This window comes from Scyliorhinus torazame, chromosome 6 (assembly GCF_047496885.1).
Source record: "Scyliorhinus torazame isolate Kashiwa2021f chromosome 6, sScyTor2.1, whole genome shotgun sequence".
NCBI classification, from domain to species: Eukaryota; Metazoa; Chordata; class Chondrichthyes; order Carcharhiniformes; family Scyliorhinidae; genus Scyliorhinus; species Scyliorhinus torazame.
The window spans coordinates 147,213,363-147,235,399 of NC_092712.1; the positions used below are offsets into that span (position 1 = coordinate 147,213,363).

At 45.2% G+C, this 22,037-nt stretch overlaps 1 protein-coding gene across 1 annotated transcript in view; it reads right to left on the reverse strand.

Annotated features, from left to right (window-relative positions):
- Nucleotides 1–22,037, reverse strand: part of LOC140425056 (ATP-binding cassette sub-family A member 13-like) — a 505,398-nt gene that overhangs the window by 79,016 nt on the left and 404,345 nt on the right. The window contains exons 44-46 of the mRNA XM_072508872.1: nt 16,727–16,802; nt 11,970–12,097; nt 11,186–11,273 (exon numbers count right to left, since the gene is read on the reverse strand). Coding sequence (XP_072364973.1) covers nt 11,186–11,273; nt 11,970–12,097; nt 16,727–16,802 — 292 coding nt within the window. The remainder of the gene's footprint in view (nt 1–11,185; nt 11,274–11,969; nt 12,098–16,726; nt 16,803–22,037) is intronic.

The following is a 22,037-nucleotide window of genomic DNA, read 5'->3' on the forward strand; positions in this document are numbered from 1 at the left end:
AGAAGAATTCTTTCCAGTAATTTCCCTACCACTGACGTAAGGCTCACCGGCCTGTAGTTCCCTGGATTATCCTTGCTACCCTTCTTAAACAAAGGAACAACATTGGCTATTCTCCAGTCCTCCGGGACATCACCTGAAGACAGTGAGGATCCAAAGATTTCTGTCAAGGCCTCAGCAATTTCCTCTCTAGCCTCCTTCAGTATTCTGGGATCGATCCCATCAGGCCCTGGGGACTTATCTACCTTAATATTTTTCAAGACGCCCAACACCTCGTCTTTTTGGATCTCAATGTGACCCAGGAAATCTACACACCCTTCTCCAGACTCAACATCCACTAATTCCTTCTCTTTGGTGAATACTGATGCAAAGTATTCATTTAGTACCTCACCCATTTCCTCTGGCTCCACACATAGATTCCCTTGCCTGTCCTTCAGTGGGCCAACCCTTTCCCTGGCTACCCTCTTGCATTTTATGTATGTGTAAAAAGCCTTAGGATTTTCCTTAACCCTATTTGCCAATGACGTTTCGTGACCCCTTTTAGCCCTCCTGACTCCTTGCTTAAGTTCCTTCCTACTTTCCTTATATTCCATACATGCTTTGTCTGTTCCCAGCCTTTTAGCCCTGACAAATGCCTCCTTTTTCTTTTTGACGAGGCCTACAATATCTCTTGTTACCCAAGGTTCCCAAAATTTGCCGTATTTATCCTTCCTCCGCACAGGAACATGCCGGTCCTGAATTCCTTTCAACTGACATTTGAAAGCCTCCCACATGTCAGATGTTGATTTACCCTCAAACATCCGCCCCCAATCTAGGTTCTTCAGTTTCCGCCTAATATTGTTATAATTAGCCTTCCCCCAATTTAGCACACTCACTCTAGGACCACTCTTATCCTTGTCCACAAGCACTTTAAAACTTACTGAATTGTAGTCACTGTTCCCGAAATGCTCCCCTACTGAAACTTCTACCACCTGGCCGGGCTCATTCCCCAATACCAGGTCCAGTACAGCCCCTTCCCTAGTTGGACTATCTACATATTGTTTTTAGAAGCCCTCCTGAATGCTCCTGACAAACTCTGCCCTGTCCAAGCCCCTAGCACTAAGTGAGTCACACTCAATATTGGGGAAGTTGAAGTCTCCCATCACAACAACCCTGTTGCTTTTACTCCTTTCCAAAATCTGTCTACTTATCTGCTCCTCTAGCTCCCGCTGGCTGTTGGGAGGCCTGTAGTAAACCCCCAACATTGTGACTGCACCCTTCTTATTTCTGATCTCTACCTATATAGCCTCGCTGCCTTTGAGGTGTCCTCCCGCAGTACAGCTGTGATATTCTCCCTAACCATTAGTGCAACTCCGACACTCCTTTTACACCCCTCTCTATCCCGCCTGAAACATCTAAATCCTGGAAGGTTTAGCTGTCAATCCTGTCCTTCCCTCAACCAGGTCTCTGTAATGGCAACAGCATCATAGTTCCAAGTACTAATCCAAGCTCTAAGTTCATCTGCCTTACCCGTTATACTTTTTGCATTAAAACATATGCACTTCAGGCCACCAGGCCGCTGTTTTCAGCAACATCTCCCTGTCTGCTCTTCCTCAGAGCCATAGTGGCCCTATTCCCTAGTTCTCCCTCAATGTTTTCATCTTCTGACCTATTGCTCCGGTACCCACCCCCCTGCCATACCAATTTAAACCCTCCCGTGTGACACTAGCAAATCTCGCAGGTGGAAATAGACAGGCTGGTTAGGGAGATTCTCCAGGTGGGTAGGAGGTACTCGGAGGCCCCGGAGGCGGGGCTGTTGAAGGAACGGCAGACGTTGCAGATGGAGTTTGATCTGCTATCCATAAGGGAAGGCGCTGGGGCAGTTGAGGAAGGCGAGGGGGGCGGTGTATGAGTATGGGATAAGGCCAGCCGGATGTTAGCACACCAGCTCAGGAAACAGGAGGCAGCCACGGTGATAGGAAGAGTGAAGGATAGAGGGCGGAACACGGTTTTGGTGAATGGGGTGTTCAAGCAATTTTATAGTTGGCTGTACGAGTCGGGCCCCCAGGTGGGGTGGAGGGGATGAGGCAATTTCCGGAGGGTTTGGAGTTTCCGAAGGTGAAGGAAGGGTTGGTGGAGGGTCTGGGAACCGCAATTGGGCTCATTGAAGTAGTGGAGGGATTGGAATCCATGCAGTCGGGCAAAGCCCCGGGGCCGGACGGATACCCAGTCGAATTTTATGAGAAGTTTCCTGGGGTGCTAGGGCTGTTGCTGATGACGGCATTTAACGAGGCTAGGGAGCGAGGTGTTCTTCCCCCAACAATGTCACAGGCTTCAATCTCATTGATTCTGAAGCGGGGGAAGATCCCTGAACAATGCGGGTCGTACAGGCCAATCTCGTTACTGAATGTAGACGCCAAATTGCTGGTCAGGATTTTGGCCTCGGGATAGAGGATTGTGTTCCAGGAGTGATGGGGAGGACCAGATGGGATTTGGCAAAGGAAGGCAGTTAACGGCCAACGTTAGAAGGCTATTGAATGTTATCATGATGCCCTCCGAGGGGAGGTGGAGATAGTGGCCGCTTTGGGTGCGGAGAAGGCCTTTGACCGGGTGGACTGGAATTATTTGTGGGAGGTCCTGGGACGGTTTGGGTTTGGGCAGGGCTTTGTAGACGGCATCCGGCTGCTGTACCAGGCACCGGTAGCGAGTGTGTGAACGAACCAAAAGAGCTCGGAATATTTTAGACTGTGCCGGGGCGAGGCAAGGATGTCCCCTCTCCCTACTGCTGCTGGCCTTGGCCATAGAGCCATTGGCAATGGCGCTGAGAGCATCAAAGGACTGAAAGGGTTAGTCTCGTTTTATGCGGCTGACCTACTCCTGTATATTTTGGACCCGTTAGGGGGGATGGGAGAGATTGTGCGGATCCTAAGGGAATTTGGCAGTTCTCGGGGTATAAATTGAACATGGGCAAGAGTGAGGTTTTTGTGATCCAGGCGAGGGGGCAGGAGAGGAGACTGGGGGAGTTGCTGTTTAAAGTGGTGGGAGGGAGTTTTCGTTACTTGGATATTCAGGTGGCACAGGGATGGGAGCAGTTACATAAACTAAATCTGGCCCAGTTAGTTGAGCAAATGAAGGAGGACTTTCGGAGGTGGGACATGCTCCCGTTGTCACTGGCGGGGAGGGTACAGACCGTAAAGATGACAGTTCTCCCGAGATTTTTGTTTATTTTCCAGTGTTTCCCTATTTTTATCCCCAAAGCTTTTTTTAAGCGGGTCAATGCGGTGATCTCTGGGTTTGTTTGGGCGGGTAAAATCCTGCGAGTAAAGAAAGTGCTGTTGGAGCGGAGCCGAGGGGGCAGGGAGCTAGCCTGACCGAACTTTGGGAATTACTACTGGGCGGCAAATATAGATAGTGGTTTAGGGGTCGAAATGGGAGTGGGTGGAGGTGTCATCATGTAGGGGCACAGGTTTAGGAGCGCTAGTAATGGCACCTCTGTCGTTCTCACTGGCCCGATACTCCACAAGCCCGGTGGTGGTGGCAGCTCTGAGGGTGTGGGGGACAGTGGCGGAAGCATATGGGAGTGGAGGGAGCGTCAGTGTGGGCTTCAATTTGTGGCAACCACCTGTTTGTGCCGGGGAGGTTGGATTAGGGGTTTCGGAGGTGGCAAAGAACAATAATTGAGAGGCTGGGGATCTGTTTATTGATGGAAGCTTTCCTTGTTTGGAGGATCTGGAAGAGGAATTTGAACAGCCGGGAGGGAATGGGTTTCGTTATCCGCAGGTGAGGGACTTTGTACGAAGGTAGGTTTAGACCTTTCCGCTTCTACCGTCCCAGGGGATACAGGATAAGGTAATTTCGAAAAAGGGAGTGGGGAGGGGAAGTTCTCCGAAATTTATAAAGAGCTCATGGAGTGGGAGGGAACCTAGATAGGGGAGGTAAAGCATAAATGGGAGGATGAATTGGGCAAGGAACTAGAGGTAGGTTTGTGGGAGAATGCTCTGAGTAGGGTTAACACGTCCTCGCCGTGTGCCAGCGTTAGCCTGATACAATTTAAGGTGGTCCACACATGACTGAGGCCCGGATGAGCAGCTTTTTTGAAGGGAAGGAGGACAGGTGTGACCGGTCTGCGGGAGGGCCCGCAAATCATGCTCGCATGTTTTGAGCATGTTCGAAGCTTAGGGGATTCTGGCAAGGATTTGCCAATGTCATGTCCACGGTATTTTTGGAGCATCGGAAGACCCGGGAGTCCAGCGGACGAGAGAGGCTGACGTTTTGGCCTTTGCCTCCTTGGTAGCCCTGAGACAGATCCTATTAGCGCGGAGGGACTCGGAGCCCCTGAAATCAGGGATATGGGTTGACGACATGGCTGGGTTCCTCAGGCTTGAGAAAACCAAGTTCGTCCTAAGAGGATCAATATTAGGGTTCATCCGGAGGTGGCAGCCGTTTACCAAAGTTTTCGGGGAAAGTAAACTCTTAGCAGATACAATAGGAGGGTGGGTGGTTAGGGAACATGGGGGGAAGGGTAGGGGGAGATAGTTTAGTTTAGTTTAGGTGGGATCAGCGAGAGGAGATGGGACTGGGGAATTGTGTGTATTGGTTGGGTATGGTTGTTGGTTGGAGGGGGTGTTATTTACTGAGTTATGTTTACATTTGTATTTGTTGTTATAAAATCATAAATGCCTTAATAAAATGTTTTAAAAATAATATATATCACAGACTGGGCTTGGAAAAAACTGCATCCAATAAAAGCTCCCAACAGTCATAAGAACCCTTCAAAAATGGGTTTCTTTTCTGTTTTATTGTATTTTTAAAGTTTGCAGTTCTTATTCATGCCAAAAATTTTATGGGCAGAGCTTTATTTAACCCAGGAGAAATCTGAAAGAGCTCATCGGCTCCACTATTGCAGTCAAGCAGTATGACCAAGTGGAGCAGTGGCCATTGAGGGTTGTGCAACTCAGAATTAAGTTAAGCTTATCGAATCTGGAAACGAAAATCTGAAGTTTTCAGATACCATTAAAAATGCTGCAAAGAGCTAAATGATGACCATAAATTTCTAGAACATTGATATATAAGTGAACTGACAATCAGCATGGTAAACATCAAAAAAGGTACTGGCATGATGGTAGCTACAGAAACCATCAGGAGAGTGGGGAACTGGTCAACAAAGTAAACACCCTTGTGCACAACCAGTATGTCTCTGTCACTTTCTTCTGCTATACGGCCGACCTCCAAACCATTGGCCTATCTCTTCAGGCATCTCCCCCATCCTCGTGGCATTGACCACCCTCCGGCCGTGGAAATGTCTCCCGGGGCTTTGTCCCATCCCCTGAGTGTTCGGTAGTTGGCTGCTGCATGTGTGGTGTTGCCTCCCACAGTGTTCAAGCTCAGTGTCCATGCACCAAGGTGTGAATGGAAGTTAGGCAATGACTCCTGCAATGCCCACCCAATCCGGGAATCCACTTGGGTTGTGTGAAGTGCTCAGTTAACCACGATTGCCAATTCCCTATTAGCCATGGAAATAGGGCTTAAGTGGTGGTGATAATTGGTTTCTCACCATGCTATGGTGGGATCCCAATTTCGCCTAGGGGTGCAGGCCGTATGCATCGAAAACTATTGGCATCTGGCGCGGTCCTCGTTTTTGGCCTCTCCCATTATTTATCAACCTCGTTTCACTCGAGTGAGAGCACAATGAGGCCGAAGAATCATGCCCTATGTCTTTTTAGGATCTACCTTTTTCACGGTTATACAGGTCTCATGAATGTTTCTGTCATGTCCACCATATTCCTGGTGTGGTAGGTTGGCCCAGCTCCTACAATGGAGAGCCTAACCTTCCTTTCTCACCATGCAATTCTATGAAGCTCATAGTTAGCAGTTAACCTTGGTATTTCAGACTTTCAGATGGCAGGGTTCGCAGATGATACACAAAAGTGAAACACTATTTCACTGATTGAGCATTATCAACAAGTCTCTATAAACACACCCCACCCCATATTTGTAATCTCCTATAATTTTACATCCCTTTTGGTGTCCTCATGTCCTTTGACTCCTGGCTGAAGCATTGGTCTACTTAGTTTCTGTGCCTTTAATCGCCGCACTAAAACACACCGCTCCAAACAGGCCTTCAGGAACCTCTCTTAATTATTTCACAATGTCTCAGTATTCATTAATCTGTTCTTCAACATTGAGCTCTGCAACATTTTTCTCTGTCAATCTCACTAAATAGGAAAAAATAGATACGGCGTAAACAGGTAAAAGGTGAGTTCGCCCTCAGGAACTAATGTTCAGAAAGTTGCATTTGACATGGGAGTAAAAGGTTCTGATCAGTGATGCCTGAAATAGTAATTGAGATGAGGATTGAATGCCCATTGTCAGAAAGATTCAACATCAGCCCGATGAAATCTCATGAGAAGAATATAAGCAATGAGGCAGGAAACTCAAAGGAGACAGGAAGGATTGAAAGAGAAGACAATTTTCAATTTTAAAAACACTTAAGATAGTGTTATGGGCCAGGGTTTAGAGAACCTCAAAATGTATCATGGAGTTCACCTGACCCACAACTTTTAATAGATTGTGGTATGGGGAGCACACGGCCCACTCTACAGGTGTGTTACAGCAGGAATTAAAGCAAAACAATGTTTATTCTATGAACTCAAGTTAACCTTTTCAAAACATACAGTGAACATCTTAGCAACCATTAATTCAAATACAACCCCCAAAGAATACAACACTAAGTAATCCTTTAAGCTTTCCTTTTAACATCCATAAGACTTAAAACACCTTTTACCAGAAGCACATTAGGTTTACATTCACTACTGAGAACATTTATAATTCTGAATTCACCAAATGATCAAGAGATAGCCTTTTCATGGCAGAGAGACCAACTGCTCTGCCTGGCTTCAGCTCCAACACTGAAAACGAAACTAAAACACACCCTGCAGCAAACAGCCTAAAACTAAAGTAAAAAGCTGACAGACAGCCCAGCTCCACCCACTCTCTGATATCACTGCAGTAGTAAGCACCCATTTCTTAAAAGTACTCACTACAGATATTTATATACACACCTATTTATAAACACCCATTTATTAAAGGTACTCTCACATGACAATAGTTCATTTAATTTGGCTTTATTTCTCTGTACAGTGATGCAGGCAGTGATTAGAGGCAATTGGTGAACTGTGAAAGGTTTAGACTTTGCAAATTCTATTTCACGTTCTTGATATTTTATGTTGGGATGAGAAAACGTGAATCAAGGGGGTTGAATTTCCCTGTCCATTTCAACTTTGGCAGAAACCTGTTTAAATGGCAGGTGAATGGGACAACCCTCATGGAAATTCACTTCCAAATTGTTCAACTCAATATGAGTCAGTATTAGTACTGAACCTAATGTGGCACAGAATGTGCTCTGTGTTGGGGACTTCAATGCCCATCATCAAGAGTGGCTCTGGAGAACCATTACTGACTGATTTGGGTGAGTCATGAAGGACATACCTGCTAAGCTGGACCTGCAGCAGGTGATGAAGAAATCAAGAGAGTCACAGATGCATCTGTCCATAACAGTATTGGTAGGAGTGACCACCACACAATCCTTCAGGGGACAAAGCCCCATCTTCACAATGAGGACTCCCTCCATTGTGCTGTGTGGCACCACCACTGTGTTAAATTGAATAGGCTAGGAACAGCTTCAGCAGCAAGGGCACTGTGGGCAATCAATAACAGTATGCAACCACAATCTGTAACCTCGTAGTCCAGCACTTGCCTCAGTCCACCAAGAAGTGTTACAATCCGGTAAATGACCAATGACATTATGTTTAAAGTAAACAAAATTTGAAATCCCGCTTATCCACTAATAGAATAAAACTACAAGATTCCATTAAACAAAGAAAATAAATCTTACTATAAAAAGTCAGAAAAGTGAAATAATCTACCTTATATACGAACATTTAGAATTAGTATGAGGTAAATATGAATTAACAGGTAAACTGTGGTAAAACATACTACACTGCAGGTTAATTGATAGGTGCGACCAAGACAAGTCCCATAGACTTCTCAGCAACACCCTCAGATGTCAGTGACCACTGTGGGTCACAATATCTCATTAAAATTTTGTGTCCCTCATGGGGAATTTCCAGTCTTCACTTTCAAAGATCTAGCCTCTGAACTCTCTCATCAGCATTCGATTTGACTGCATCAACAACTACTCACCTCTGGAAGGTTTTCCTGAGAGTGCATTCTATGGGATTTACAAAGCTGCTGTCCAATCTCTCACTACTGGCACACATCCAGTTCTTTCATAGACAACAAGCCTCACTAAGTTGGCATTGGCCACTGGATGCTCTGAACTCGTCTCCCAGCTGCACTGACTTATAAACAGCTCCCATGGCTCCTAAAACACCTTCAGCAATGAACCTTCTACCACCTTCCCAGCTCCCAAGATCTTTCCTGAGTCCTAATTGCACCAAACAGCTCCCAGGGCTTCATCGAGCCCTAACTGCCTGGAGCTTGCAAACAGCAGTATCCTTTCAGTACAGTCTTTTCCCCGGCTGCCGAGCCCTCAAATAAATAAAAATTAGAGAATTATCATAAGTTTCACCCATTTCTACGACAACACGGCATCTTAGGGTTCACTAAATCCTTTTAAACTAATTTAGCTCTCAATCCCAAAACAAAATATTCCTCTGGACTACAATTTATTGCAGTGTTCATGTAAGCTTACTTGTGACACTAATAATGATTATTATTATTACTTCCCTGCAAGGTTAAGTAAACCCAACTGCTGCTTTATGGCTCTTTCTATCTGTTAACCCCTCAACTCAACCTGGCCCCAGTTTTTTAGACTCCAAGCTACTTTTGTTGCATTTATCCAATTTTCTACAGAGCCAAACATTACCTTTAAATTATTAATACGAACCATGTATTACATATTTGTGACACAAGTCAGAGCACAAAGCATGATTCAATGAAGAGTGTAGGGGAACATGCCAATAGCAGCACTAAGCATAACTAATTATGAGGTGCCAACCTGGTGAAGCTACAACACAGGACTACATGCATGCCAAACAGCAAATGCAGCATGTGATAGACAGAATAAGCAACTCACAACCTGTGAATCAAATCAAAGCTTTGCAGTCTTGCCACATCCAGTCCTGAATGGTGGTGGACAATTCAACAACTAATTGGAGGAAGTGGCTCCAGTAACATCTCCATCCCCAATTCTGTGGGAGCCCAGTACATAAGTGCAAAAGAGAAGGCTGTGCATTTGCAACCATCATCAACCAGAACTGCTAAGTGGATAGTCCATCTCTGCCTCCTGCTGAGGTCCCCACTATCGCAGATGCCAGTCTTTAGACAATCCAATTGACTTCACGTGATATCAAGAAACAGCTGAAGGCACTGGATACAGAAAAAGCTAAGGGCCCCAACAACATCACATGTGGAAAAATCTGGTCAGCATTCAGATTTGTGTTCATAGGTAGCAAGTGACATTCAGGCCACATATATGTCAAGCATTAACCATCTTTAACATGAGAGAATCTAACCACCTCCCCTTAACATTCACACACAGTACCATCACTGAATGTCCCATCAGTAACACCATTGATTAGGAACTTAACTAAGTAAGTCACAGAAATACTGTGGTTGTGAGTAACTCTGACTCCCCAAAGCCTGTCCACGATCTATAGGCTCAAGTCAGGGGTGAAATGGGACTACTCTGCATTTGCCTGGATGAGTCCAGCTCCATCAACACTCAAGAAGCTCAGTCTAAAGTAAGATAAAGCAACCCACTTGAGTGGCATCCCTCCCATCATCTTATACATCCACTCCCATCACCACTAACGCAAAGTAGGAACAGTGTATACATCACATGAACTGCAGTGGTTCAAGAACACAGCTCAGCACCACCTTCTCAAAGGAAATTTGGGATGGGCAATTAATGCTGGCCTTGCTAGTGATGTTCACAGCCCAAGAACGAGTAGAAAAAACATTTGAAATGGACAGGGCCAAAATTAATGTGGCAAAAATACAGTAATTTCAATATTAATTGGTTCTGAATTAATACAGTACAAAAGAACAGATGGTTTGAGAGTTTGGAAGAGGGAGAGGTGACTTGATCTCCTTCCTTTGTGACATAAAATTCAACTGATCTGCCTACCTACTGCAGTCCCCATACCACTCTGACCTGGTGCCAGCTGTAGCTCAATGGTAACACACTCATTTCTGAGTCAGAAGGTTGTGTGTGAGAGTCCCATTCCTGGTCCATAAACACAAACTCTAGGCTGATGCACCAGTTCAGCAACGAGGGAGTGCTGCACCATTAGTGGAGCCACTTTTCAGATAAAACAGTAAAGTGAAAACGTGTCTTGTGGATGTAAAAGATCCCATGGAACGATTCAACAAAGCACAGAAACATTTCCCTGATGTCCTGGCCAATACTAATCCCCCAATAAAAGGACCTATTAAAAGGACACATCATCTGGTTATTCATAGAATTTACAGTGCAGAAGGAGGCCATTCAGCCCATCGAGTCTGCACCGGCTCTTGGAAAGAGCATCCTACCCAAGGTCAACACCTCCACCCAATCCCCATAACCCAGTAACCCCACTCAACACTAAGGGCAATTTTGGACACTAAGGGCAATTTATCACGGCCAATCCACCTAACCTGCACATCTTTGGACTGTGGGAGGAAACCGGAGCACCCGGAGGAAACCCACGCACACACGGGGAGGACGTGCAGACTCCGCACAGACAGCGACCCAAGCCGGAATCGAACCTGGGACCCTGGAGCTATGAAGCAATTGTGCTATCCACAATGCTACCGTGCTGCCCCCCTTTTCTATTATTTCATTCCTGTGCACAAATTGACTGCTGTGTTTCTATATTACCACAGTGACTAATTTGTTGACTGCCTGAGATATACAAATGTATGTCTTTTTTTTTCTTTCTATTCTGTTTAGCTATCTTTCCTTTCAAAAATGGTGGGAAATTATCTGGAATCCCAAACTCTTTGAGGGAAGGGCAGGCAAGCAGCAATTGATGAATTCTGATCCCAGAAAGAGTGTAGAGAAATGGAGGATAACCTTTTTGGTTTGTGAATTCAGCATTTCCGCTGAAAAATGCTTCCAATGCCATTGTACTTTCCTCCAACAATACACAAACATACTCTTAATAACATTGTAATAAAAGCTTATTGTTGCATTGACTCCTCCTACCTTCAATAAGAAGTCAATGCCCACTTGAGTGAAATTGTTTCCTTTGAGATCATCAGGCAGCTCATTTCCAAGTGACCATCCTCCTAATCTGTTAATATAACAAGTGTTGAGATCACGCTACTATTACATATCGAATAACAAGCAAAAGTTACTCTTTAAGTTAACAGCAATGCTTAGCACACATTTACATCATTTTGTATTAGGGATAGACAGGCTATGATGGGAAATTAACAATTTTTCTGCCTTTACAATTGGTGACAGTATCTTCTACTCTCAGGTAAAGGATGGTGCAGATTACCATCTCCTTGATCTCTTAATCTTCAGTCACAGTTTCCATTTTGAAAGGGTGTCCAGATCTCTAAGTGAGCTTGACGGTTCCCCACACTTTCCAATCATGGGCAATGGCATCCCCCACACTCATAGGCATTAACTCCCCCCCCCCAATTTAAAGTAACAATGTCATATATTTTACTCCACTTCACACCTCTGTGTAAATAAATACAGACAACAAAAAGCTCTTCAAAGGAACAGCAGGTTATTACAAGATAATAGAGATGTCCACCAAATAAAGTTTTATGTCCCCTCTGCAGCTGTATAAACATCACTTGCTGAGATCTAAGTGTATTAGTTATTCTTGGAGCTCAGCCAGGCATTCATAATGAGGTAATCTGGCAACTATATCAATAAAAGCAGGTTGAACGGATGGCCTTATATTTAAAACATTGAACTATAGTTTTCTTTTTGCTTATCGTTCTTAAAGTTGATTAGACCAGATGTGTCTTACCTTTTTAGTCCAAATAGGTTTTCTGTTGATATTAAATAGTCTTCCAGATTGTAACCTGTGAGGTTGTACAGGATGTGTCCCTCATTATTTCTGTAGTAGGATGTTGTGGTATTGTGTGCAGGACATTGCTATAAGGCAAATATAACCAGACAGTTACATCTCTTTTATTGAGGTGGGTAAAGGCCATAGTACAAGAGACTGCAATGATGTGAGGAGATATTCAGCAAAATAAATCTTAAGTAATGATTAGTTGAAAAAAAACTTGGGTTTCAAATTTTTAAATATTATCGGAGTGTAAAAATTGAAGAAGAAAATAAATTCTGCAGTTTTGAGGTCCTGTGAACCAATAGATGGTGCAACTTGTAGATGCAATGAATCCTAATTTCAACCCAGAGGCCATGACATTCTAAGTAGGCCAATATGGATTTGCACAAAGCATTTTCTGGGGTTCCATACAAGAGGTTGTTACACAAAATGGGATTCTTGGAATTGGGGTTAACATATGAGCATGGATTGAGGATGGTTCATGGATAGAAAATAAAGAGGAGAATTAAACTGGACATTTTTGAGTTGGCAGGTACAAACTAGCAGGGCACTGTAAGGGTCAATGTTTGGGCCTCACTTAGTTACAATCTTGTTGATGACTTAGATGTGGAGTACTGCATCCAAATTTGCTGATGATACAAAGTTAGGTAGGAGAGTAAGTGGCGAGGAGGATGTAAAGAGGCTACAGAGGGATCTAGATAGGTTGGTGAGTAAACAAGAACATGGCAGATGGAATACAAAGTGGACATTTTGGTAGCAAATATTAAAAAGCTAGGTATCTTCTAAATGGTGAGAGTTTGGAAATGTATGCATCAGAAGGAGAATTATATCCTTGTACATGAATCACAGAAAATAACCACGTAGATACAGCAAACAATTAAGAAGCTAAATGGTATGTTATCTATTGTTACAAAATGATTGGGGTATAAGAGAAAAGAGGTCTTAGTACAATTATTGACATTGGTGAGGCAACACCAAAGTTCAAGGACAATTAGGGATGGGTAACAAATTCTGGCCTTGTTTGAAACACCCACATCCCATCAAATAATAAAGTTTAAAAAAGAAACAGCTGGGCCTGAAAGTTATGGTACCCACACACTTACCCACAGGTTGGGGTTGACGGGGACGGCAGGGGGAAGAGTGTGAAATTGCACGGATGGGATTCCCTCTGGGATCCCACTCCCCTGATCTGGAAGTAATTTTATGATGAGACAGGAAGGGCCACCTAATGGTCACTTAAGGGCCTTTTCCCACCAGCCTCAAGGGCACTGACTGGATATATTGGAGGTGGCGGGGGGCATTAGAATGTAAAATGGCAATGTCAGAGTTGGCGGAGATGAGTGCCCGGCAACTCTCCAGATGGGGAAGCATGAGTCCCGCCATCCTAAAAATTCAGGCCTTGGAGTAATCTCAGGAAGGCAAGTTTTGCCTCCCTTACTTAAAATGGACCTAATTGCCCTAGATGGGGTGAAATGCAGGTGCAGCAGCCTTCTCCTTGGGATAAGAGGAATGTCTTCTGAGAACATAATGAGTATGCTGGTCTGTATTCCCTGGTGTTTTGAAGAAGAGAGATTATTGAAGTGAAATGTGGAAAATTTCTAAGGGGATTGACAATATAGACAGAGAAAATGTTTCTCTGGCTGGGAAATCTAGAATATGAGCTCACAATCTCAGGAAAAGAGGATGGTTATTTAGGACTGAAATTTCTACACATGAAGGGATCTGAATCTTTGAAATTCTCGAACTCACAGAGCTGTGGATACTCAGGGCAAGATCACTTTTTGGCAAATCTGCGTATTAGAGCAAGGCAGTAAGCCTTACTCTAATGTGCAGATTCTTGAGGTACCTGAGGCTTTGGGGTTCAATCCCTTCACCTCGGGCGAGCGCCGTTTGGTACTGGTCCCCACAAATGGAATGGCACTCGTGGGGGTCCCCAACGGGATAGGAGGCCCCCTGCTGCATGCCCTTTGGGCAGATGGTGCGCTGGAATTTCTGGTGCCACTTGGGTACCCTGGTACTGCCAGCCTGGAACCTTGGCAGTGCCACCTGTGTGCCAACCTGGCCCTGCCAAGGTGTCAAGCTGGCATTTTCTGTGCACATGCAATTGGGCCGTGGTTGCCTGGTGTGGGTGGGCTGGTGGGCGGGGGACCCTCCCATATTGCGCTCGGGCTGTGTGGGGAGGTTGGGAATTCTTTCTGGAGCTCCCCTTTGTAAAGGCCCCTTATTCATAGCGAGTCACGTTGAATAATAATGGGTGGATTCTATGGCGGCGGGATGCTACGTTTTGCCGGCACCCCGGGGATTTCGCGACGGCGTGGGGCTGCCCCACAATGGGAAACCCCATTGACTAGCCAGCGTAAAACATAAAGAAGCATCCCGCTGGCGGCGCAAAACAGAAATGTGGCACGGCGGGGTGGAGAATTCAGCTCAATGTATTTCTTGGCACTGCGAGTGCATGGAAACACGCAGCTAAACGCGCTCACCTGGAGACTTTGTTCCCTTTTGGGAAGATCATGCCCTTAGTCGCTATTTGAGACAGAAATCAACACATTTGTGGAAATTAACGGGTATGAGGATAGAGCGGGAACGAATAAGGGCAAAACATCAGCCACAATCTTTTTTAAAGGAGAACCAGGCTCAAAAGGCCACATGATCTTCTTTAGCTCCCATGTTAATGGTCTTACGTAAAGAGAGGAAAACCTGTAAAATTCTGGATCAGTGGTGGGAAGAAGGGTTGGAATCAAGTTGTACCTGGACTCTACCCCATGTTTTTGGTTCTGCCATTTTCTCGTGTCTTGAGCTAATCGTACACCCATGCCCCTACCCACTCCCTATGTGAAGTGGCCATATCTTGATTCGTTGAAAGGCTATTTTTGGAATTCCACACATTTCATTCTTAAACGGTTTCACTGGAACTGATGCTTATGGAGAGCCCTGAAGAGGCCCCAGGAAAAGCCCCAGATCCAACCATTAGTAAGTGACCCTGGCAGAGATCAATGCTCCTATTTTAAACATTATTGGCTCCTAGTGGAGCTCTAAGTGTTTTAGACCGTTCATAATAACTTCATGAAACAATTTATGAAAGCTTATCTACACTTGAGCTTTTGCTTTAAGTTTCACTGACCAATCTAATTTATTCATCAGATGACACTGTTTATCAGTATTAATACAGTTGTACCAACCTTGGTTTTTCTCATTCAAAGCAACTAGACCAAATCTAAGCTAGGTATTAGGGACATGGTTAAATAAGAATTTACTGGCAATAATCCCACAAAACCCCAATGGGAAAACAAGCACTGAAAATTTAGAGGGCCGTAAAATATAGCTGACTAGAATCAACTGTTAATTTTCTAACTCTCTGACTTATCCTTGCTGAAGATGTGTTTTTACAGGAATACAAATGTTGTCAATAGCAGTCCTTTCTGCAGATACACATGTTCCATTTTAGGGAATGCAGTTCTACATGTGTGCCCTTTCCTATGGCTGTCACAAACTTAGATACAAGCATAGAGTAATGATGCCATTAAGAAAACTGAAATAAAGCAATAATAATAATCTTTATTAGTATCACAAGTAGGCCTACATTAACACTGCAATGAAATTACTATGAAAATCCCCTAGTTGGTACATTCCGGCACCTGTTCGGGTATACTGAGGGACAATTCAGATTGTCCAATTCACTTAACAAGCACGCCTTTCAGGACTTGTGGGAGGAAACCGGAGGGCTCGGAGGAAACCCATGCAGACACGGGGAGAACGTGCAGACTCCGCACAGACAGTATGCCTAACCGGGAATCGAACCTGGGTCCCTGGCGCTGTGACATTAGCATTAACCACTGTGCTATACTTCCTTTACAAACTACATTGAAGAAAGCATCAGAAAGTTAACATTTAAATTGACTCGCTAGCGACTGAAATTAATGACCTTTTAGTACAATTATAACAACTGGCAAGTCCCATCGTCTCAATAGAATACTCTCCAGAAAAGCATAGAATTATTGTCTGAGACTTTAAAACTCTTCTAATCATGGACTTCATGAGTTGCTGTCATTTTCAAAGGAGTAAAAGATGTCGAACACGAACAATGACTAGGGGCTGTTTAGCACAGGGCTAAATCGCTGACTTTGAAAGCATTCCCATAACAGCCTTCCTGAACAGGAGCCGGAATGTGGCGACTAGGGGCTTTTCACAGTAACTTCATTTGAAGCCTACTTGTGACAATAAGTGATCTTCATTCATTTCATTCAATTTCACTGTCATTACTATTCCAAAATCCGAGCCATTATAATTTATCTGGTTGGGTGTCAATCCTTGTTTTTAATATTCCTGTGAAGCACTTTAGGATGTTTAACTACATTAAAGACATTATATAAAATACAAGTTTTCATTGGTGAATAAAGTTTGCCAATGTGCAAACCTGTTACTAATTCCCTTAATTTCTTTTTCATTCCATTATTTAATTTTTTGAATTTGTTTGGCCTTTCTTCCATTGGTTTTCATTATGGACTCTCATTTCAGAACAGATGTAATTTCAAATCAGAAATATTAAATAACATATCTACAGTTTAGCAATGCAACAAGTGTTATAGCTGATGGGAATAGTGGGAATTCTGATCAAGGGAGATCTTACTAACAGATATGACTTAAGCTAGTTATATTAATCAATGATGTTGGTTGTCAGTGAGTACTGAGAATTAGTTCCATTTTCCTACCTGATAGCCAGTATCACAGTTACACTGGCCTACAAAGTTCTGTGGTTCTGAAGTTCCAACCCACGAGCATGAAGTACTGTTTGTTAGAAAAAACAATGCATCGGTTTATTGCTCAGATATTTCTTCAACTGAAGAAATAAATAAATGGCACATAAGTGATAATTGTGATCCGTCTGCATAGTTATTGCATATCATGCCCAATAACAAGATAACGTCAAAATTACTGTAACAAAAACAGATACCTAACAGCATTGACCAACCACATTTCTTGTGTCAGCCTCAACCCAATGTTAGCACTGTCATTCTTGACATTAGAGCGTGTAATCTAAACTGACACTTCAGTGCAGTACGAGAGTGCTGCGCAATTAGAGGTGCTGTCTTTCAGATGAGGTTTTAAACCGAGACCTTCAAAGGCAGGAGGATGTACTAGTAACTTTGTGTTCTGCTTTAATCATGCAAAATAGGGACAACCCCGACAACTTTGGATAACCTATATGCTGGGCTCTTTTCAAGTAGTAACACACATCCTCATTGAGTGTTCTGTATGACATTGGATTGTGCCAATCAAAAATAAAGGATGGATTGTTTTTGCGGCTTGACAAATAAAGCCTTATATTCCATCACCATAAAGTTACCTGAAAGGATAATTATGGCCCAAATCCAGAAGGTTTCTACTCTGAAGAAACAATTCATATTATTAATACCTTTCTAATGTATACAATAAATTAGCAGTTCTAACTTTTTTTGTTTTCATCACCAATATTGCAGGTTTTTTTCTTGAGTCTTAAACTTAAGTTGGAAAGAAGACTGATCAAGGCAGTGCAGTGGCTGCATTCATCAACCTTCGAAAGGTATCCAACAACGTGCGACGAATGAGGCTTATTAAGAAGAAAAAAGACCGTGGAATTAACAAGAAAGTGAAGTTATGGTTACAAAATCGGTTCAGTGAAAGGAAGCAGGGTGATGTGTTTTCCAGAGTCAGTTTGGGTCAATGATTCTTTGAAATTTTTGAGAAACAATCTTGATTTCATTAATTCAGGAGATGTGAATGTCGCTGGCTGAGCCAACCATCCCGATTTACATCTTTCAGATGGCATTCATAATAATCTTTATTAGTGTCACAAGTAGGCTTACATTAACACTGCAATGAAGTTACTGTGAAAAGCCCCGAGTTGCCACACTGTGGCGCCCGTTCGGGTACACGGAGGGAGAATTCAGTATGTCCAATTTGCATCAAACACATTGCTGTGAATCTGGATTCACATGTAGACCAGACATAGAACGTAGAACATAGAACATACAGAGCAGAAGGAGGCCATTTGGCCCATCAAATCTGCACCAACCCACTTAAGCCCTTACTTCCACCCTATCCCCGTAACCCAATAATCCAATAACCCCTCCTAACCTTTTTGGTCACGAAGGGCAATGTATCATGGCCAATCCACCTAGACCAGGTAAGGGATGGCAGATCCCTAAAGGATATCACTCAACCAAATGAATTTTCACGAAAATGTTTTTGGTGTCATCATTAGACATGGTGGGATTTGAACCCGGGTCCCAGAGCATTTCCCTGGGTATCGATATTACTAGTCCAGTAACAATGCCACTACACCACCGCCTCCCCAGGAATAGGTGTAAAGTTTGCAAATGATAAGAAACTTGGTAAAGGAGTAGCTAGTGTTAGTGCTGTAAGATAATCAAGGTCTGATTTACTTACAAATACTCATTTTATTCATTTACTATTATATGCCTTATTCATATACCAGGGGCTGGTTTAGCACAGGGCTAAATCGTTGGCTTCAAAAGCAGACCAAGGCAGGCCAGCAGCAGGTTCAATTCCCATACCAGCCTCCACGAACAGGCACCGGAATGTGGCGACTAGGGGCTTTTCACAGTAACTTCATTTGAAGCCTATTTGTGACAATAAACGATTGTCATTCATTTTTCATTCATAGATTTCCCTTTAACAATGCGGTAATCTGAGTAAATTTTAAAGATGCAATGATCTGTGTAATTTTAGCAACATTAATTTGAGCAATGCTTAAAATGAAAATTGCATGCCTGGACAAAGAATTTTTTTTTTTTTAAATGGCTGTTCAGACAAATGGGGCTGAATTCTCTGCTGTTGGGATTCTCTGTTTTGCAGGCAACCCGGGGGTTTCCCGATGGCTGCCGCAAAATGGGAAACTCCATTGGCCAGCCGGCGAAATGGAGAATCCCGACAGCGTGACGCGAAACCCGCCCACGGTGTTCTTTAAGAGAAGAGCATATGATTGATGGTTAACTAAAACTTCCAACCTTCAGCTTGAAAGTGACCGGGTGACCATTGGACTTGAGCAGGCCAAGGTCAAAAGTGTTATAGAGAGAGCAGAAAAATCTGATGGGGGAGATTTTCCACCCAGCCCCCACGGCATGTATCGCAGTGGTGAAGGGTCATTATCCAGCGATGGGATCTTCTGATCCTGCCGCTGTCAACAGGCTCCTGTTGCATGCACCACCTGCCACGGGCTTCTCGGTGGTGGGTGTTCACCAAGTGTGGGACCAGGAGATCCCGCCGGCAGGAATGGATAGAAAATTCCAGCCAATTCTTCTGCAACATGTTAATTGGAAAGAAGGAAAATTGAAAAATTGTGTAAGCAGAGGGTCTTAGCAGGGTAAAAGACACTGACAGTGATTTCCCAGGCCCGATTGCCATAGGCGCAAATCCCATTTTGGCTACTAACTATGGCAAAAATGAGATCTTCCCTGCCTCCCACCAGTGTGGGCGTGAACCTGATTAACATTAATTTAAATGTATTTACATATGACATGGCATAATGCCGTATCTTCCAGGGACATCCGATTCCGGTGTGAATCACTATTGCACTCCAGCAATCGAGACGTCAATGCCAGGGTGGAGGAGGGTAGTGTATCCCCCAGGTGGTCAGAGACATGGCAGGGCAGTACGCTGGCACTGCCCCTGGCACCCTGGCTGTACCGATCTGGCTGTGCCAGGAGGTGGGACCTCCATGAGCGGGGGCGGGGGCGAGGGGGGGGGTTCCCACTATGGGGGATGCCAGAGATGGAGTGCGGAGTACTGACGCTCCAATGGTGGTGTGGGGGGGGGGGCGGTTTACTTCCACTTTGATACTGGGGCGCCCTTTAAAAATGGTGCCCGATCGCTGTAGAGCCGGACTTGCCGGCGTCTTTAGACCCCATCCCTCAAGAGTGATGGCACTAAACATGCCCCCCCGGCTTCTTGCACATCGCATCAGGAGAGCTCGAGAGAAAATCTGGCTGTTTCTCTGGGGAGAAACACGCTAGTTTTTGGTCAGAACCTGACAGTTTGGGCGTGATTCAATGGAAAAATATCTATGTTCGGACTGGGTGCATTTAGCTGGGTGTTTCTTGGCGGCTGCAGTGCCGAGAAACAGCTCTCTATTCAACAAAATTTTGTCATTTTCTTTTGCCTCGGAGGGTTTCCCTCCACCAAGGCTGAACTATAGTCATTTCCTGCTGCAGAGCCCAGCTGCAGAAGCTCCTCACAGATCCGGGCACCATTTTGGAAAGCTGCCCCGATCTTTCCCCTCTCAGTTCCCCTCTTCTTTTCCGACCCCTCTCCCCCCCAACCGATGGCCCCAGGAAAACCACCCACTCCCTCTGGTAAAGCTCCCCTGGGCCCGATCCTTGGCAGTGCCAACCTAGCACCCTGGCAGCGACTCTTCCAGGCTAGCAGTGCCAAGGTATCCGGGTGCTAGAGGGAGTGCCAGAATGTCACCCTGCCCTGCCCTCGAACATCCATGAGATAATGATTGGATCCATTGGGATTACACGGCCAAGAAAAAAGGTATGGTGAGGGTTTAAAAAAAATAAATTTAGAGTGCCCAATTAATTTTCTTTTTTCCAATTAAGGGGCAATTTAGCGTGACCAATCCACCTACCTTGCATATCTTTGGGTTGTGGGGCCGACACCCACGCAAACACAGGGAGAATGTGAAACCCTACATGGACAGTGACCCAGGGCCGCGATCGAATCTGGGACCTCGGCGTCGTGAGGCAGCAGTGCTAACCACTCTGCTATGTCGAGGGATTTTAATCAAAGGCATTGAGTTTATGATGCGCAATCAATTACTCTCGAGACAAGGTGAGTCATAACTAATAGGCTTTAATCTGCTAGAACTGTTCCCCAGCAGCTTCGATACAGAAAGTGAAGGCTGCTGGGACGGCATCGGTTCTTATACTCCGCCTCTCAGGGCGGAGCTATGTACATCAGCCAATGGTAGACTCCTGGGTCTAGCCAATGGTCATCCACCTCTCAGGTACCGCAATACCTGGTATTACCACATTCACCCCCTGTTAAAAAAAAGCCCGGCGGGGTGATGGCCAGCGTTAATGTCGCCTTTCGCATGGTAGGACCAGGTATGGAGGTGCCGTGAAGTCGAGGGTAATAGCAAAGTGTTCATGGTGCAGCAATCAGTCGATCGGGTGGCCTGGGCGTCCTTCTGGAGCATCTGGGCTTCGACGGTGATCTTGATGGGGGTTCCGGCGGTTGCAACTCCGGGAACGTGGTGTCGTCCTCCCAGGCAGCTTTGTCACCCCGAGGTGGCGCTGTTGGGGCGAAAAGTGGGCAGAGTGGGGGGACGCCTGTAGGGGGCGTCGGTGCTTGTTCGGGCCTAGGCAGGGGCGGCGGGAGTACTGACTCTCCGTTCAGGTGCTGCGGGGAGGGTGGGGGTGGGGGCACTGGTGCGGGTGCGCGTGGGGCTCCGGCAGGCGCCAGGTCCCGAAGGGAGACCGTGTCTTGGCGGCCGTCGGGGAACGCTACGTAGGTGTACTGGGGGTTGGCGTGCAGCAGGTGGACCCTCTCGACCAACGGGTCCGACTTGTGCGCCCTCACATGTTTCCGAAGCAGGATAGGTCCGGGTGTCGCTAGCCAGGTTGGGAGCGAGGTCCCGGAGGAGGACTTCCTGGGGAAAACAAGGTGACGTTCGTGAGGTGTCTGATTTGTGGTAGTACAGAGCAGCCACCGGATGGAGTGAAGGGCCACCGGGAGGACTTCCTGCCAGCGGGAGACTGGGAGATTCCTAGACCGTAGGGCCAGCAGGACGGTCTTCCAGACCGTGCCGTTCTTCCTCTCAACCTGCCTGTTTCCCCTGGGGTTGTAACTGGTCGTCCTGCTCGAGGTGATGCCTTTGCTGAGCAGAAATTGACGCAGTTCGTCGCTCATAAAGGAGGACCCCCTATCACTGTGAATGTATGCAGGGAAACCAAACAGTGTAAAGATACCCTGGAGGGCCTTGATGACGGTGGTTGTGGTCATGTCTGGGCAGGGGAT